General features: G+C 43.2%; 1 protein-coding gene across 1 annotated transcript in view; it reads right to left on the minus strand.

Moving 5' to 3' along the window:
• The window catches only part of GNG4 (G protein subunit gamma 4), an 81,664-nt gene extending 64,869 nt beyond the window's left edge, over positions 1-16,795 (minus strand). Inside the window, 2 exon segments of the mRNA XM_053711079.1 lie at positions 16,696-16,767; positions 16,769-16,795. Of these exon segments, the coding sequence (XP_053567054.1) occupies positions 16,696-16,767; positions 16,769-16,795 (99 nt within the window).
• Between the last annotated feature and the right edge of the window lie 4,201 nt (positions 16,796-20,996).

A 20,996-nucleotide genomic window follows, 5' to 3' on the forward strand; every position in this document is an offset into this window, starting at 1 on the left:
CTATGCACTGAGCTATGGAAGGCTGAGGAATAGAGTGAAGAACTTGACAAGCGTCTAGAAGCTTTGATTTTCTGACCTCTGTCAGGAAGATCTTTATTTCTACAGAATCTATTATTGTTCCCAAAAAGGGAACTCTTGTAGACGGGGACAGAGAACTCTTTTCTACGTTCACCTCCCACCCGTGAGATCTGAGAAAGGCTAGAACAATGTCTGTATGAGCCCTTGCTTTGGAAAGAGACGACGCTTGAATTAGAATGTCGTCTAGATAAGGTGCTACAGCAATGCCCCTCGTCTTAGTACCCGCTAGAAGGGACCCTAGCACCTTTGTGAAAATTCTGGGAGCAGTGGCTAAACCGAACGGAAGAGCCACGAACTGGTAATGTTTGTCCAGAAAGGCGAACCTCAGGAACTGATAATGATCTTTGTGGATAGGAATATGCAGGTACGCATCCTTTAAGTCCACGGTGGTCATATATTGACCCTCTTGAATTGTTGGTAAAATCGTCCGAATGGTTTCCATTTTGAATGATGGAACTCTGAGGAATTTGTTTAGAATTTTTAAATCCAGGATTGGCCTGAAAGTTCCCTCTTTTTTGGGAACTACAAACAGGTTTGAGTAAAAACCCAGACCTTGTTCCGCTATCGGAACTGGGTGTATCACTCCCATCTTTAATAGGTCTCCTACGCAATGTAAGAATGCCTGTCTCTTTATCTGGTCTGAAGATAAGCGAGACATGTGGAACCTTCCCCTTGGAGGAAGTTCCTTGAACTCTAGAAGATACCCCTGAGAGACTATTTCTAGTGCCCAGGGATCCGGAACATCTCTTGCCCAAGCCTGAGCAAAGAGAGAAAGTCTGCCCCCTACTAGATCCGGTCCCGGATCGGGGGCTACCCCTTCATGCTGTCTTGGTAGCAGCAGCAGGCTTCTTGGCCTGTTTACCCTTGTTCCAGCCTTGCAATGGTTTCCATGCTGGTTTAGGCTGGGAAGCGTTGCCTTCTTGTCTAGATGCTGCAGAGTTAGGACTTTGGTCCGTTCCTGAAATTGCGAAAGGAACGAAAATTAGATTTGTTCTTAGCCTTGAAAGGCTTATCCTGTGGGAGGGCATGGCCCTTACCACCAGTAATGTCAGAAATAATCTCTTTCAATTCCGGCCCAAAAAGGGTCTTACCCTTGAAAGGAATATTAAGCAATTTAGTTTTGGACGACACATCCGCCGACCAAGATTTTAGCCAAAGCGCCCTGCGCGCCACTATAGCAAAACCTGAATTTTTCGCCACTAACTTAGCCAATTGGAAAGCGGCATCCAAAATAAAGGAATTAGCCAACTGTAGTGCGTGAATTCTGTCCATGACTTCATCATATGGAGTCTCCTTTTGGAGCGAATTTTCTAGTTCCTCGAACCAAAAATACGCTGCCGTGGTGACAGGAATAATGCACGAAATTGGTTGAAGAAAGAAACCTTGCTGGACAAATATCTTTTTTAGCAATCCTTCCAATTTTTTATCCATAGGATCTTTGAAAGCTAGTTGTGCGCTTGGCTAGCGTTGAAACTGCCCCCTCAACCTTAGGAACCGTTTGCCATGCGTCCCTTCTGGGGTCGACAATGGGGAACATTTTCTTGAATATAGGAGGTGGAACAAAAAGGTATACCTGGCCTTTCCCACTCCTTAGTCACTATGTCCGCCACCCTCTTGGGTATCGGAAAGGCATCAGCGTGCACTGGGAGCTCTAAGAATTTGTCCATTTTGCACAGCTTCTCTGGAATTACCAAAGAATCACAATCATCGAGCGTAGTTAGCACCTCCTTAAGCAGGGCGCGGAGATGTTCTAACTTAAATTTAAATGCCACGATATCAGGTTCTGCCTGCTGAGAAACTTTTCCTGAATCAGAAACTTCCCCTTCAGACAGACCCTCCCCTCACTGCCAATTCAGATTGATGTGAGGGTACAACAGATAAGTTATCATCAGCGCCACTTGCTCATCCTCTGTGTTTAAAACTGAGCAATCACGCTTTCTAGGAAATGATGGCAGTTTGGATAATAAATTTGCTATAGAATTATCCATTACTGCAGTTAATTGCTGCATAGTAACAAGCATTGGCGCGCTAGATGTACTAGGTATCGCCTGCGAGGGCAAAACTGGTGTTGACACAGAAGGAGAGGATGAGGAACTATCCCCACTATCTTCATCTTGGGCAATTTTATTAAATGTGACATCACTGTCCTGACTTTGTTTGGACGCCCTGGCACATTTTGCACAAATAGTTAAAGGGGGAACCACCTTGGCCTCTATACACACAGAACATATGCTATCTGAAGGTACAGACATGTTAGACAGAATTTGGCAGGCTAATAATGCAATAAAAACGTTTTTAAACAAAACCGTTACTGTCCCTTTAAATAATAAAAAAGGCACCCTTTATTTCTGCAAGTTTTGTTTTTTGAGCCACAGGACCCCTCACATGAAGCTGCATGCACTGCCTTGGAAGTAAACTGCGCAATTGAGGCGCGAAATGGGGCCTCCTTCCTCTGCATACCAGAGTGAAGGGGCCTTTCTGACTGGAATAGTAGTCTAATCAACTGCCAGGGCAAATAAGACGTTCCCAAAAGTGTGTTTAATTACACAAAAACACTCTAAATGCCATATAAATATGATATAAACCAATCGATTTAGCCCACAATAGTGTCAACCAGTATAGAGCACATTTATAAGCCTCAATCTGTTATGAGTCTAAGAAAATGGCTTACCTATCCCTTAAGGGAAAACTGACAGTCTTCTAGCATTAACATGTCTTGTTAGAAATATGACTGATCATACCTGAAGCAGATAAGCCTGCAAACTGTTCCCCCAACTGAAGTTCTCTGGTTTCAACAGCCCTGCGTGGGAACAGCAATGGATTTTAGTTACTAGTGCTAAAATCATACTCCTCTTTAACAGAAATCTTCTTCATTTTCTGTTGTAGAGTAAATAGTACAAACCGGCACTATTTTAAAATAACAAACTCTTGATAGAAGAAATAAAAAACTGCAACTAACACCACATACTCTTTACCATCCCCGTGGAGATGCTACTTGTTGAGAGCGGCAAAGAGAATGACTGGGGGGCGGAGCCAGAGGGGGGGGCTATATGGACAGCTTTTGCTGTGTGCTCTCTTTGCCATTTCCTGTAAGGGAAGAGAATATCCCACAAGTAAGGATGAAGCCGTGGACCGGACACACCAATGTTGGAGAAATAAATAAAAATAATAAAATATATAAGCATTCATGGGCACTGGCAGACAGCTGCTAGTACTAAAGATGGTCACAATTAGTTGGAGGGGGAGAGTTAGAGAGCTATTTGGGTTGATGAGAGAGGTGGGAGGGTTGAGGAGGATCACTACACTGCAGAAAAAAATAAAAATAAATTATAATAACCAAAAACCTAAACTGCATACTGGCAGGCCAGTACCTAAAATGGTGGTGACCAGTAGGGGGTGTGGGAGGGAAGAGAGCTGTTTGGGAGGGATCAGGTAGGAATCAGGGGGTGGGAAGGTAATCTCTACACTACAGCTAAAATTAACCTTACAAGCTACCCGATTCACCCCTTCACTGTCAGGAATAATAATAATAATAATAATAATAATAATAATAAAGCCATGCATGTCTGCTACTTCTGAACAAAGGGGGTCTCAGAGAAACTTTTACAATAATTTGTGTTATGATAGGCACAAGCGGTATGTTTGTGAAAAATTTAATGATTTTTTTATATTTGATCGCATTTGGAGGTAAAATGGTGGCTAGAAATAAACCAAAATGGGCCTAGATCAATACCTTGTCTACTTTAAAAAAAAAAAAAAAAAAAAAAAAAAAAAAAAAAATTATATATATATATATATATATATATATATATATATATATATATATATATATATATATATATATATATATATATGATATATATATATATATATATATATATATATATATATATATATATATATATATGTTTTGACAGGTAAATAAAAAAACAAAAAACAAGGTCTATTTCTGTTTAAATGGAGTGATAGCAAAAATGCTAAAATTCTCCGGTATTTTGGGCAAGATCTTCTCTGAAAGTCCCGGTAGTGAAAGGGTTAAGAGAGTTGCTGCTAAACGTATACACTCCTTTTTTTGCCATATTAAAATTGGTAAAAAAGGTAATAAAAGTCCTTTGTAGACCCACACGAAAAACAAATTATGCTTACCTGATAACTTCATTTTCTCCTGAAGGGAATTGACCACAGCTGCATTCATTACTTTTGGGAAATGCAGAACCTGGCCACCAGGAGGAGGCAAAGACACCCCAGCCAAAGGCTCAAATACCTCCCCCACTTCCCTCATCCCCCAGTCATTCTGCCAAGGGAACAAGGAACAGTAGGAGAAATATCAGGGTGAAAAAAAAGTGCCAGAAGAACAAACAAATTACAGCTGCCTTCTAGAGAACACAGGCGGGAGCTGTGGACTCTTCCCTTCAGAAGAAAATGAAATTATCAGGTAAGCATAATTTATGTTTTTCTTCTTAAAAGGGAAGAGACCACAGCTGCATTCATTACTTTTGGCAAAACAATACCCAAGCTAGAGGGCACTAAATGCAACAACTGGTGGGTACAAAAGGCGGCCCACTCGAAAGGCACCACAGCCTGAATTACTCAACACCCTAAAAATTAAGCACAAACGACACGGAAGAAAACCCGAGCCCAGGTAACTGCCCATTAGTTACACCGCCGACAAAGCCGAACAAAAAACCCACTCAGTCCCAGAGTCCGTCAAGCCCAACAACCACCGAGACGTCCAACCCTGCTGATCACGACTCCCAAGAAGGCACCCGGCCAAGGACAAGGACCGCATCTGTCCCTAAAGGGAAAACAGAGTCCAGGAAAAATCCAAAGAACTTTTCCCCCTCCCCACATATAGAACAACCCAAGGTTGTCTTACAATATCAACGCTCAGGAAGACAAGCTCCCTAGAAACAAAGGCCAGAGAAAAAGGATCCATACACAGGTAAACATGTCCCAAAAAGGACTTAAAGAACACCCTCATATCCCTGACCCTGTACCATACTCTAAGGTACTCCAGGAAAACCATGAGACCCCCCGTTGCCTCATAACATACCTAGACCTGCAGGCTAGACAAGCAGAGACAGCAGAAATAGGATAACTATCCCAGCAGCTAGAAGAACTCTTCAAAAAGAACCTCAAACTGCCTGAACAGGAACTCTCATGACCAGCTTCCAGGAGGAAAGCTGACTCACCATTGCTAATCCAAACCACGAAAGGTGCTTCCAGTCTATTAGTATACAGATAAGGCAATTTGCTGTAGCTGGAGACACCATTACAGTGCAAATAACTGTGGATGGCTCCAACTTCAACTTTCTGAAGGCTTACAGCCCTCCAAATAGCGGCTCCGAGGAGCGCCCCCTCCTAGCAGCAGACGCCAGTAGAAGAGGAGGACATCCAAAGTCCTACCACAAAAGAGAGGACCAACACTAATAAAACGGTCAATACCTCATAGGATAACCGATCCCCAACCTTCCCTCCAGGATAATGGTTGCAGCCCAAAGGCTAGTCAAAGACCGAAGACAAAAGTCCCAGACTTCTTGAAGAGAAAAGAAGGATCAACAAGGAACAAAATCCCCGGTTAGAGCACTACTACAAACAGCATGTCACCGTTAATCAGGATAGACATCGTGCTCGGGTACAAGACCCCCTATACGCTGTCTTCGTCAAAAGAAGAACACTTCCCAAGGGAAGAAGGCCCTCAGACCTTCAGCATCCATATATTAGATCCATTGGGGCTGCCTATAAAGCAGCTTGTGTGCACACATTCAAGGTGCAAATAGCTGCAATTGGTTTCAAACTGCAAACCTTCTGCTTGCTAGGCAGCTAAGCTAACCATCAGGCTACGACAGCTGGCTCCCAAAGGGTGCAAACCCTCAGCCTCCCACTGCAGGAACGAAGGAACCAGACACTACATCGCAGCTCCCCTTCCAGAATCCTGAACGCAAGCACCAAGGACCCACAGGACGCCACAGATACTAAGGTAACTCCGAACCCGGAGAACCCACCCCCACTTTAGAAGAGAAGGGAGTGAAACAACGGAAAATACCCTACATAGAGGCGAGACCGCTCGGCCATATCAACAACCCAGTTGAAAGACACTTGGAGTCTACAGGAACATCATAAATGCACCAGGAGATCAGTAGGGACCCGTCAGAAGGACCTAAAGCCTAAGCCACAGTCAGACATCTCTCACAGAGCACCGGCCCCTACGAGAGAAACACACAGGACCAAAAACAACAAGTGTGAGGACCAAACCGTCCACAACCGAACGAAGGAGAGACATGGACCTAGGCCAGGGACCTCAAGAGGAGTCTATCAAAAGATCCAACTTCCAGAGGAACCCTAAACTGCCTCCTACAAGGAGGAGCGCACCTCTAAAGTCCGTAGACTTGGCGATATAGCAATAGCCCCAAACCCGAGTCACAGAGAACTCCTTAACGGTCTAAGATTCAGCACCCAGTGAATATAGATCCCAAGGAAATCTCGGAGGCAGCGATAACATGTGTTACACACACAGGCAGGGTAGCACCCACACCCAAAGGCGAATGATAACCCTGGACCTTGCTCACCATCAAAAGGAAAAGGGGGTAAACAATTAAACTTTATTAACATAAATACAAATGGATAGGAAGATGTTGTAGTGGATCTTAGAAATGGGGATTTTACTTCCAAACTCTTATTCAACAATCACACTATCTAACCTCTAACTACTACTAATTTTAAAACAAAAGTTAAAAAAGGGGCCAGTGGACCCAGAAAACATGTATTATTGTTTATATGTTTTAGGGATCAGTATAGGCACAGGGTATCTTGAAGGATCACAAACCAATGACAAAGTATTCACACAATTGCAAGCAAGCTATGCGCTCAAGGGCGTCCTCCTACCTGTGTACTGCTTTGATCAAACAAAGTCAGCCTGATTACCTGTATAAGGGAATATTGGAATAGGAATGGGCTATAATCCTATTGTATGCTAATGACAACTATGAGTATGTATGTGGTGTCTGCTTGAATATATGGAGTTATGAATATAGGGATTCAGTTAGAAATCGCTGACTTTGTTTTGATAAAAGCAGTACGCAGGTAGGACGACGCCCTTGAGCGCATAGCTTGCTTGCAATTGTGTGAATACTTTGTGATTGGTTTGTGATCCTTCAAGATACCCTGTGCCTTTACTGATCCCTAAAACATATAAACATATATAATAAACACTCTGTGGGTCCACTGGCCCCTTTTTTAACTTTTGTTTTAAAATTAGTAGTAGTTAGAGGTTAGATAGTGTGATTGTTGAATAACAGTTTGGAAGTAAAAAACAGAATTTATGTTTACCTGATAATTACTTTCTCCAACGGTGTGTCCGGTCCACGGCGTCATCCTTACTTGTGGGATATTCTCTTCCCCAACAGGAAATGGCAAAGAGCCCAGCAAAGCTGGTCACATGATCCCTCCTAGGCTCCGCCTACCCCAGTCATTCGACCGACGTTAAGGAGGAATATTGCATAGGAGAAACCATATGGTACCGTGGTGACTGTAGTTAAAGAAAATAAATTATCAGACCTGATTAAAAAAAACAGGGCGGGCCGTGGACCGACACACCGTTGGAGAAAGTAATTTATCAGGTAAGCATAAATTCTGTTTTCTCCAACATAGGTGTGTCCGGTCCACGGCGTCATCCTTACTTGTGGGAACCAATACCAAAGCTTTAGGACACGGATGAAGGGAGGGAGCAAATCAGGTCACCTAAATGGAAGGCACCACGGTTTGCAAAACCTTTCTCCCAAAAATAGCCTCAGAAGAAGCAAAAGTATCAAACTTGTAAAATTTGGTAAAGTGTGCAGTGAAGACCAAGTCGCTGCCCTACATATCTGATCAACAGAAGCCTCGTTCTTGAAGGCCCATGTGGAAGCCACAGCCCTAGTGGAATGAGCTGTGATCTTTCGGGAGGCTGCCGTCCGGCAGTCTCGTAAGCCAATCTGATGATGCTTTTAATCAAAAAGAGAGAGAGGTAGAAGTTGCTTTTTGACCTCTCCTTTTACCGGAATAAACAACAAACAAGGAAGATGTTTGTCTAAAATCCTTTGTAGCATCTAAATAGAATTTTAGAGCGCGAACACATCCAAATTGTGCAACAAACGTTCCTTCTTTGAAACTGGTTTCGGACACAGAGAAGGTACGATAATCTCCTGGTTAATGTTTTTGTTAGAAACAACTTTGGAAGAAAACCAGGTTTAGTACGTAAAACCACCTTATCTGCATGGAACACCAGATAAGGAGGAGAACACTGCAGAGCAGATAATTCTGAAACTCTTCTAGCAGAAGAAATTGCAACTAAAAACAAAACTTTCCAAGATAATAACTTAATATCAACGGAATGTAAGGGTTCAAACGGAACCCCCTGAAGAACTGAAAGAACTAAATTGAGGACTCCAAGGAGGAGTCAAAGGTTTGTAAACAGGCTTAATTCTAACCAGAGCCTGAACAAAGGCTTGAACATCTGGCACAGCTGCCAGCTTTTTGTGAAGTAACACAGACAAGGCAGAAATCTGTCCCTTCAGGGAACTTGCAGATAATCCTTTTTCCAATCCTTCTTGAAGGAAGGATAGAATCTTAGGAATCTTAACCTTGTCCCAAGGGAATCCTTTAGATTCACACCAACAGATATATTTTTTCCAAATTTTTGTGGTAAATCTTTCTAGTTACAGGCTTTCTGGCCTGAACAAGAGTATCGATAACAGAATCTGAGAACCCTCGCTTCGATAAGATCAAGCGTTCAATCTCCAAGCAGTCAGCTGGAGTGAAACCAGGTTCGGATGTTCGAACGGGACCCTGAACAAGAAGGTCTCGTCTCAAAGGTAGCTTCCAAGGTGGAGCCGATGACATATTCACCAGATCTGCATACCAAGTCCTGCGTGGCCACGCAGGAGCTATCAAGATCACCCGACGGCCCTCTCCTGATAGATCCGGGCTACCAGCCTGGGGATGAGAGGAAACGGCGGGAACACATAAGCTAGTTTGAAGGTCCAAGGTGCTACTAGTGCATCCACTAGAGCCGCCTTGGGATCCCTGGATCTGGACCCGTAGCAAGGAACTTTGAAGTTCTGACGAGAGGCCATCAGATCCATGTCTTGGAATGCCCCACAGCTGAGTGACTTGGGCAAAGATTTCCGGATGGAGTTCCCACTCCCCGGATGCAATGTCTGACGACTCAGAAAATCCGCTTCCCAATTTTCCACTCCTGGGATGTGGATAGCGGACAGGGGGCAGGAGTGAGACTCCGCCCATAGAATGATTTTGGTCACTTCTTCCATCGCTAGGGAACTCCTTGTTCCCCCCTGATGGTTGATGTACGCAACAGTTGTCATGTTGTCTGATTGAAACCGTATGAACTTGCCCTCGCTAGCTGAGGCCAAGCCTTGAGAGCATTGAATATCGCTCTCAGTTCCAGAATATTTATCGGTAGAAGAGATTCTCCGAGACCAAAGACCCTGAGCTTTCAGGGATCCCAGACCGCCCCCAGCCCATCAGACTGGCGTCGGTCGTGACAATGACCCACTCTGGTCTGCGGAATGTCATCCCTCGTGACAGGTTGTCCAGGGACAGCCACCAACGGAGTGAGTCTCTGGTCCTCTGATTTACTTGTATCTTCGGAGACAAGTCTGTATAATCCCCATTCCACTGACTGAGCATGCACAGTTGTAATGGTCTTAGATGAATGCGCGCAAAAGGAACTATGTCCATTGCCGCTACCATCAACCCGATCACTTCCATGCACTGAGCTATGGAAGGAAGAGGAACGGAATGAAGTATCCGACAAGAGTCTAGAAGTTTTGTTTTTCTGGCCTCTGTCAGAAATATCCTCATTTCTAAGGAGTCTATTATTGTTCCCAAGAAGGGAACCCTTGTTGACGGAGATAGAGAACTCTTTTCCACGTTCACTTTCCATCCGTGAGATCTGAGAAAGGCCAGGACTATGTCCGTGTGAGCCTTTGCTTGAGGAAGGGACGACGCTTGAATCAGAATGACGTCCAAGTAAGGTACTACAGCAATGCCCCTTGTCTTAGCACAGCTAGAAGGGACCCTAGTACCTTTGTGAAAATCCTTGGAGCAGTGGCTAATCCGAAAGGAAGCGCCACGAACTGGTAATGCTTGTCCAGGAATGCGAACCTTAGGAACCGATGATGTTCCTTGTGGATAGGAATATGTAGATACGCATCCTTTAAATCCACCGTGGTCATGAATTGACCTTCCTGGATGGAAGGAAGAATAGTTCGAATGGTTTCCATCTTGAACGATGGAACCTTGAGAAACTTGTTTAAGATCTTGAGATCTAAGATTGGTCTGAACGTTCCCTCTTTTTTGGGAACTATGAACAGATTGGAGTAGAACCCCATCCCTTGTTCTCTTAATGGAACAGGATGAATCACTCCCATTTTAACAGGTCTCTACACAATGTAAGAATGCCTGTCTTTTTATGTGGTCTGAAGACAACTGAGACCTGTGGAACCTCCCCCTTGGGGGAAGCCCCTTGAATTCCAGAAGATAACCTTGGGAGACTATTTCTAGCGCCCAAGGATCCAGAACATCTCTTGCCAAGCCTGAGCGAAGAGAGAGAGTCTGCCCCCCACCAGATCCGGTCCCGATCGGGGGCCAACATTTCATGCTGTCTTGGTAGCAGTGGCAGGTTTCTTGGCCTGCTTTCCCTTGTTCCAGCCTTGCATTGGTCTCCAAGCTGGCTTGGCTTGAGAAGTATTACCCTCTTGCTTAGAGGGACGTAGCACTTTGGGCTGGTCCGTTTCTACGAAGGGACGAAAATTAGGTTTATTTTTTGCCTTGAAAGGCCGATCCTGAGGAAGGGCGTGGCCCTTACCCCCAGTGATATCAGAGATAATCTCTTTCAAGTCAGGGCCAAACAGCGTTTTCCCCTTGAAAGGAATGTTAAGTAGGCTTGTTCTTGGAAGACGCATCAGCCGACCAAGATTTCAACCAAAGCGCTCTGCGCGCCACAATAGCAAACCCAGAATTCTTAGCCGCTAACCTAGCCAATTGCAAAGTGGCGTCTAGGGTAAAAGAATTAGCCAATTTGAGAGCATTGATTCTGTCCATAATCTCCTCATAAGGAGGAGAATCACTATCGACCGCCTTTATCAGCTCATCGAACCAGAAACATGCGGCTGTAGCGACAGGGACAACGCATGAAATTGGTTGTAGAAGGTAACCCTGCTGAACAAACATCTTTTTAAGCAAACCTTCTAATTTTTTATCCATAGGATCTTGAAAGCACAACTATCCTCTATGGGTATAGTGTGCGTTTGTTTAAAGTGGAAACCGCTCCCTCGACCTTGGGGACTGTCTGCCATAAGTCCTTTCTGGGTCGACCATAGGAAACAATTTTTTAAATATGGGGGGAGGGACGAAAGGAATACCGGGCCTTTCCCATTTCTTTATTAACCATGTCCGCCACCGCTTGGGTATAGGAAAAGCTTCTGGAGCCCCCGGCACCTCTAGAACTTGTCCATTTTACATAGTTTCTCTGGGATGACCAACTTGTCACAATCATCCAGAGTGGATAATACCTCCTTAAGCAGAATGCGGAGATGTTCCAACTTAAATTTAAATGTAATCACATCAGGTTCAGCTTGTTGAGAAATGTTCCCTGAATCAGTAATTTCTCCCTCAGACAAAACCTCCCTGGCCCCATCAGACTGGGTTAGGGGCCCTTCAGAAACATTATTATCAGCGTCGTCATGCTCTTCTGTATCTAAAACAGAGCAGTCCGCGCTTACGCTGATAAGTGTTCATTTTGGCTAAAATGTTTTTGACAGAATTATCCATTACAGCCGTTAATTGTTGCATAGTTAAACACTAAAAAACTCTAAGCCATCTCCGTGGAGATGTTGCCTGTACAACGGCAAAGAGAATGACTGGGTAGGCGGAGCCTAGGAGGGATCATGTGACCAGCTTTGCTGGGCCTCTTTGCCATTTCCTGTTGGGGAAGAGTATATCCCACAAGTAAGGATGACGCCGTGGACCGGACACACCTATGTTGGAGAAATCCCCATCTCTAAGATCCATTACAACATCTTCCTATCTATTTGTATCCATTTGTATATATGTTAATAAAGTGTAATTGTTTACCCCCCTTTTCCTTTTGATACTTTATAGTGTATAATTCTACACTTGACTTCAATTTCACAAATCCCTTAATTTTCCCTAATCCCTTTATTACCTTGCTCACCATCCCTGAGAGCTAAACAAAGGAACCACCAACGAAGGGCAACTACCTGACCCCAGAAGGGCGGCCATCCGTACCCCGACCTCGCCTCTTCAATGACAAGCCCAAGGCTAAGTTACAACGAGGACGCAAGACACCCCGAACGCCGAGACCGAGGGTCAGACCAAGGTATAAAATGGAAGAGACAACAGCCAGAGATCCTTGAATGATCTATCTTCCAAAAAAAAAAAAATTAAGCAGGCAAACTCCGGAGCTGTAGCCCCCCACAGAAGGTAGGGAACCCCTGCACACCACCTCTTGGAGTAACACAACTCGGATTAGAGGAAGAAAAACATGCCCGTGCATCTAGACTATATTGATCCACCCAAGGCGGGAAGGAATAAGACTCCGCCACTGCAAGAAAATGCCTTCATAGGCTAAAGAATCAGCATCCGGAAGAACTGAGTAAAACTCAAATCGTTAAGCACTCGGCCATACAAGACCACACAGGTCACACACACATCTCCCAACTCCAAAGAAATGGAGATAACGGTTCAGGGACCTGAAGAACCATGATGCTGTCTGCAAAAACAGATCCGTATTCCAAGCGAGTAGCCCAAACCAGCCAACCTTAGATTGGCAGTCACAACCTTCTGTCCGGAGGGGTTTCGTATTAACAACCAGGCCTCATGCTTCGGTAGGATCCAAGCCCAGAGTCCATAGAATAGGCCAAGTGACATACTTTAATCAGCACCATGAAAGGTGACATGAACCCTGGAACAGCCATAAAAATATGTCAGACCAGTACCAGCCAGGTATAAGGACACTTCAGAACTGCTCAAGGTCCAAGAAAAAATCATCCCGAAGGATCAATCAATGAACTAGAACAAACATAATTCTAATATTCAACAAGTGTGCAACTTCCGAGGGAGTGCCCACACGACCACTAATCGCAAGTATCAGTTCCAGAGAAGAACGTTCATAAAACAAAATCTAACAGACATGAGCTTAAGGAAAACGAAATTAAACACATCCACCGGGATGGTGACCACCCAAGGTGAATGAAAACAACAACGGGACCAGCCTATTAGAAGTCCATTCCACCCAAGCTCAGAACTGGAACCGAAACATAAAAAAAAAAACAAAAAATGGAGACGTTAAGGAGATTGGCTTCATCCCCAAACCTCATACCCATTTTGCCATCCTGCATCTAAGGCCTCGATCCCTCAGCTCACTAGACTGGGATCCTCCAGCATTGCCAAAACATGTCTTAAAAGAATACGCAGGCGAGCCAGCCTATAACGTAAGGGAAAATCATCCCTCGTCGGATCAACTGAAAATACCTGGATTCGAAATTGGGGCATCCTGAAGCTCAGGGGCCAACACTTTCCCAGAAGGCCGAACTGAATCGGGTGATCCCACGCTCGACGGGCCTTGGTTAACGGAACAGCACGGCATATCGTAGAAATACTTTACTTGGGGAGATATAAATGAGTCAGAGCCATAGAAATGGCCATGCGGAACCGTGCCGTAACCTCTGCAGGAAACAAGCCACCCTCCAGAGAAGGAGTAAAGGCCATAGGGGACACCTGATGCGTAGCCAAGAACGGGTCTGGGATACACGCCTCACGGGTCATGGACAACCTCTAGAAAGGCAACCGGAACATAACTGATGGGCATTCTCCGTATCCGAGGCATCAGTGTCTCGCATGTCAGAATCCTCCCTAATCTTGAGATTTACAAAAATGACAAAAGCTTACTGCACCCTTTAACACCCCCCAATGGCTGGGGCACCTCACCACCTCCAGTGAACCAGACAACCCAAGAACTAGACTCTCTCCAGGTCGTACACAGTCAGCATACGGAAGTGAAAAACAGCGTAACCACACCCGTCACAAGGTGCACCGTGCCAGTCACAAAAAGGGGTGCGCAATCTTAAAAGATCACGTCATGAAAAGAAGGCCGTTATGTTCTGTAAAGGCCGTGAGCCTAGGAATAGCTACACCTTGCAGATAGAACCATATAACAAACATGATTAAAGTCCCCCCTGTTCAATAACCCCATGATTCCTTATTAAGATTAAAAGGAGTCCCCACTGGGACCCTACCTTGTTTCGTAAACAATACATTCTCATATTGAAATAAAATTAAAAGATCTTACCGGAATCTATGCCGTGGAACAGGAACATGACCCTTCAAGTGTGATAGATAGTAGCCTTGCTTCTGACATGGACTTGAGTGAAGAAAGGTAGGCAGCAAAACTCGTCAACGCTGATCACCACAGAGCTGTTGATATGAGTCGGGATGGTTTCGCAGAAGAACTCCCCCTGCATCTCCAGACTCTAACTTTCATCCATGCTCTCACTGAAAGGCTGATAGGATTACTTAAAACTCAGTCCCATTGCGAAGAGTACTACCCTCCACAAGAGACTATTTCAAACTTCAACCAAATTGGGCCCAATTAGCCATTTTCCCTCTCCGTGTGTCATGTAACTTGTTAGTGTTACAAGGTCTCAGGGTGTGAATGGGGAGCCGGTGTGTTAAATCTGGTGTTAGCGCTCACACACTCTCTCATACTGGTCACTGGAAGTTTGACATGGCACCTCATGGCAAAGAACTCTGAGCATCTGAAAAAAAGAATTGTTGCTCTGCATAAAGATTGTCTAGGCTATAAGAAGATTACTAAGACCCTGAAAGTGAGCTTGCAGCACGGTGGACAAGACCATACAGCAGTTTCACAGGACAGGTTCCACTCAGAACAGGCCTCGCCATGGTCGACCAAAGAAGTTGAGTGTACGCATCAGCATCATATCCATATCAAACAGACATATGAGTGCTGCCAGCATTGCTACAGAGGTTGAAGTGGTGGGGGGGGTCAGCCTGTCAGTGCTCAGACCATATGCCGCACACTGGATCAAATTGGTCTGCATGCTGTTGTTGCAGAAGGAAGCCCCTTTTAAAAGATGATGCACAAGAAAGCCCGCAAACAGTTTGTTTGTAGACAAGCAGACTAAGGACATGGATTACTGGAACCATGTCCTGTGGTCCGATGAGACCAAGATGAACTTATTTGGTTCAGATGGTGTGAAGCGTGTGTGGCGGCAACCAGGTGAGGAGTACAAAGACAAGTGTGTCTTGCCTACAGTCAAGCATGGTGGTAGGAGTGTGTCATGGTCTGGGCCTGCATTAGCTGCAGTTCATTGAGGGAACCATGAATGCCAACATATACTGTGAAATACTGAAGCAAGCATGATCCCCTCCCTTCGGAGATTGGGCCTCAGGACAGTATTCAAACATGATAATGACCCCAAACACCACTCCAAAACGACCACTGCCTTGCTAAAGAAGCTGAGGGTAAAGGTGATGGACTGGCCAAGCATATCTCCAGACCTAAACCCTATTGAGCATCTGTGGGGGCATCCTCAAATGGAAGGTGGGGGAGGCGCAAGGTCTGTAACATCCACCAGCTCCGTTATATCAGCATTGAGGAGTTGAAGAGGACTCCAGTGGCAACCTGTGAAGCTCTGTGAACTCCATGCCCCAAGAGGGTTAAGGCAGTGCTGGAAAATATAGTGGCCACACAAAATATTGACACTTTGGGCCCTATTTGGACATTTCCACTTAGGGGTGTACTCACTTTGTTGCCAACAGTTTAGACATTAATGGCTGTGTGTTGAGTTATTTTGAGGGGACAGAAAATTACACTGTTATAAAGGCTGTACACTCAGTACTTTACATTGTAGCAAAGTGTAATTTCTTCAGTGTTGTAACATGAAAAGATATAATAAAATATTTACAAAAATGTGAAATAATGTATATGTGTGTGTATATGCAAACTGTGTGTTTGAATATATATATATATATATATATATATATATATATATACACACATATATACATATATACACACATACACACACACACATATATATACACACATATATACATACACATATATACACACACACCAGAATCCCCATGCACTCACTCTCTACTAGTGATAACTGCCCCCTCTTGGTTAATTATAAAGATTGTGTATGCAACATGAGGGCACTCACAGGTCTTATTTCACCACTTAATTCCTTTATTTTAGGTTCCGAAAAATTCTTCCAAATGGTAAGTCGACATTTCGGCTTCTAACTAAACCGTTTTCAAGACAATATTATCTGTCACTGTGTGGCTGTTTGTTTGGTCATAATTACTTGGTGTTCTCATGCGCCCTTCATTAGCTCAGTTGAGTACATATATACACAAAATGGTGCCAAACAGACTATTATGATTTGTTCCTTTTTTTTCCTTAGAAAAAACCCCAAACACATAGCTCTTCCATTAATGGAGAATTATTCAATAAACATTAGTGTTTCTGTTGCAATAATGTATACAATTCACATGTTAGGCAACTGTTACCTTTATCCTGTCCATACAGGCTTCCATTTTGAGCTGTTCAACTGATTTTCTTGCCTGAGATATACTAGTTGTTACTATTATTAGACATGTTTTCTTTCATTGCGTACCTAAAAAGAAAGAACAATCAATATATATTAGGTAAATTAGTATATTACTTAAAAGCCCTCTAAATACAGTAGAATACAGTAGAATTACAATCACAAAAGCACAATAAAAAGGAAAATGTAATCACAATCTTTACATTTTGTCTGTCCCGTGAATCACGACAGCTGTGAGCCAAACACAAAATCATAAGTATATGAGTTATGAATTCAACAAGGGATACAAAAAGAACATGGTCATTTTGATGACTAAGCTAATTACATTTTGGAAAACGACATGCTCTAGCTGAATCAAGAAAGGTTTATGTCCCTGTAAAAGGGGTATGAATGTCAAAATTAAATTTTTCATGGTATAAGTAGAATATACAATTTTGAGACTTAATTAACTTTTATTTTCAAATCAAATTTACTTTGTTCTCTTGTATCCTTTGATGAAAAGTATACCTCAGCAGTACTCTGAGACCTAGCTGGTGATTGGTGGCTACAGACATATGCCTCTTGTTGCTAGCTCGTCAGATATGTTCAGCCTAGCTCCCAGCAGTGCATTGTTGCACTATCTTTAAAGGTAAAATTACCATTTTAAGACATTTTTAAATTAGATTCTACTTTTAAATGTGCTTCATTCTCTTCTCTTGGTATCCCTTGTTGAAAAAGAATACACACATATCCTACAAAAGTGGGAGCTGCTGCTGATTGGTGCCTGCACATTTGTCTCTTGTGATTGGCTAACTAGATGTGTTCAGCTAGCTGTCAGTAGTGCAAAGTTGTTCCTTCAGCAAAGGACAACAAGAGAATAAGCAAATTTGGGAACAGAAGTAAATGAAAAGTTGTTTAAAATTGTATGTTCTGTCCCAAATCATAAAAAAACATTTTGGGGTTTCCTGTCTCTTTAACTTTGCAGGGGTTTAAACAAATAGTTTATATGCAAGCTAAAGTTCAATAATACAATCTTTTCTTTTACCCTTTTATAAAATTATATTTAAATAATTATTTAAAAGGATATCACTCAACATAAATTCCCATGGATCCCTACTCAACTATGAGCAAGGACATATTTATTAGCCCCACAATTCCTTAACAACCAGGCAACATACAGGGTACTCTGCGGACTTTAAGGGGGTTAATGATGTATACCTGGTTTTGCATTACTTACAAGCAGGATCACCAGAGTCAGAGTAACAGCTCTGGATGCTTGTCCTGGATATAGTATGAGAGCTTGCATTTCCCTTGCATTTTGTTAACCCTTTGATGACAGGGTTAATTTGCTTTTCAAACAAAAAAAATACAATAAATTAAAGGGATACTGAGCCCAAATATTTTCTTTCATAATTCAGCAGAGCATGCCATTTTAAGCATCTTTCCAATTTACTCCTATTACCAATTCTTCTTCATCCTCTTCCTATCTTTATTTGAAAAAGCAAGGGATATAAGGTTATGAGCCGGACCATTTTGGTTCAGAACCCTGGATAGCACTTGCTGATTAGCGGGTACAATTTATGCCACCAATTCAGCAAGTGCTACCCAGGTGCTGAACAAAGATGGGCTTGGCTCGTAAGCTTATATTCTGCTTTTTCAAATAAAAAGACCAAGAGAGGGGGGGGGCGTGTCCAAGCAGCGGCTCTGTGCAGTCGCACTTTTTCAAGCTCTGGAGAGTTGCATAAAATCCGCCGATTTTTGCTTATAAATCACAGCTTTTTAATTATTATATTTTCTATATCAACGTATGACTAGCTCTACAATAGATATCACATGTCAAGAGGCTGTTTTCATGACCCTGGAGCTGAAAACGGACAAATAAGGCCTGGTGCGGCGGGCTACAATACAGGCAGCATTTCCCCCCTAGGAAGCTCCTAGGGTTTACTTGCTGGACTTGGTCAATCTGAACACCGCGGTACATTGAGCTACTGAATAACCGAAAACACCTTACTGAGTGACTATATAATCCCAGTGGTGAGGTCGAGCGGTGAGAGCCGTTATTAACTCCAAATACAGCAATGCATGACTGAGGAACCCTCTAATAACTGGGACTATCAAATGGCTAAAGTGGAAGCTTTGTTTCAGGCCCTAATAAATAAAGCACCATCTGAGAAGGATTTACAATTGCTAATAGAACGAGTCACATCAACCTCTGGAATATATCAGTCCTATTGGAACAGCCTCTGGAAGAGAGGACCGAACCCCTTTTTACAGCCAAGGGCAATCACCTACCAACGGAGCAGCGCGAAGAGACAACTTTCTGGCAAGCAAGTAACACAGAGACAACTAACCCGATGTCAAAACTTACCGGATCACCATAAAGCAGTGCAGGGCACTTACAGGATTGCCCCCCAGGCTAATTTCCTATACATGGAGCAGGACGCCCTAATTGAGAAATACGCCACTACAACCCTTCCAATATGGCGCTTACCATCATGCCGAGCAAACTGGGAGAGAAGGCGCTGGCCACATCTGCGCATCTTGCGCACATGACAGCATTGGCGATTCTAGGATCATCTTTCAGCCCACACCCGAGCTATCCTGACACAAAAGATGAAGGTCTAACAATAGAGAGGCGACCAGAGCTTACACAGATGAAGCAGGGACCGGGTAAAGACCTCCGGTTAGTTAAAGACTCTGGGGAGATAATTTATTCACTTTCACAGCTTGCCCGGAGGATAATATGATTTGTATAAATGAAGCCTTTCTTTTGCGGCAAAATACCAAAAGCTGTTTGCATGCTGGTACACCACCTTACATTACTATTTTGAATAGATACACCAGCTGCATTGATTGGAACTGCCCGGCAAGTAAACTCAAGAGGTGGTTAATACTATGTAAAGTTCCACTACTTCTGGACATTTATCTAAAAACTCAAATTATCCTGCATTAAAGTTTATTGTTGCTTGTTTGTGTTTTATGTCAACTTGTTACTATTGCTCTGTCTATATAGGTAGCAGGACTATACGTTTTATCAGTGGGATTGATGGGTATATATAACTGATGAGGCCAGACAATTGTAATGTCGGGGTGATTTGTGATCACTGTTCATCAAACTTCAGCGCTAAAACACAGTAGGCATTATTTACCTCAAGGGCGCATACACATTTTATAAACCTATGCTTGCCTACCTCGTGACTGACGGCCGCAGGCGGCGGGGTTAAGGTAACATGTAGACTACACAGCAGCAACGCCTTACCCCTACTGCTAAATATAAAGATTGCCTTGCACAGGGAATTCAGATGACTGCACCTACATTCTCACATTATAGAAAATTTGTTAGGAGGATTTCTGATGCAGACAATATTGTATACACAATCCTACACTAGTAGTTACTCTTGCCCACCTTGGCTCCTAATGATTCCATGAATTTCCCACTACAGTTATCAACTCGCACAATATTGTTGAAAGGGCCTGAAAGGGTCGCTGCAAGTTTTAATCACTATGGATACGTTTAGCTAACGAGTATAGTCCTCACACCTGCTCCACCCCGCATATTACAATCCCAAAACCCCTGCCAGGGTAGCTGTTAGTTTTTAGATGTTTAGAATGGGCATATTTGTTCTACTCAGGTTCTTATGCTCTTAAGCCCCTAGCATGAATAGTACTCTTAACTACAGGTCCATGAGTGACCGGCAAGTGTTTGAGGGGACAAAATATGAGGACCGATTATTCTTTTATATTAGTACAAGCAATGTAAGTTTTGGATATGTTTTTAATGTTTGTTAGGATTGTGCTCAACCCTGTAATTACATATTCTGTAATGTCCTCCAAAAATAAAAATAATAAAAAAATAAAAAAAAGACCAAGAGAATGAAGAAAAATTGATAAAAGGAGTAAATTAGAAAGTTGCTTTACATTGCAGGCTCTGATTCATGAAAGAAAAACAAATTGGGTTCAGTGTCCCTTTAATGCAAATTGATGGTGATGGAAACATAGCAAACAAGTTATATATTTGTCTATTATTAACAGACCTATAACTGATAAAGGCTGGGAATTTCCAATATTCCAACACTTTTGATATCCTTGCTCTCAGCATGTTTGTCAATTAAGGCCTACATTACAACTGGAGCGCTACTGACAGCGCAGGGTGCACTATCAAGATCGCAGGACCTCACTAAGATTATAGGGTGCAATCTGGTATTTACAAATCCATGGTAAAACAGAAGAATCATAGAATGTTTAGCGCTGCCTGTATTTTCAACGGATAATATGGTCGCACCC

Source organism: Bombina bombina, chromosome 4 (assembly GCF_027579735.1).
Source record: "Bombina bombina isolate aBomBom1 chromosome 4, aBomBom1.pri, whole genome shotgun sequence".
NCBI classification, from domain to species: Eukaryota; Metazoa; Chordata; class Amphibia; order Anura; family Bombinatoridae; genus Bombina; species Bombina bombina.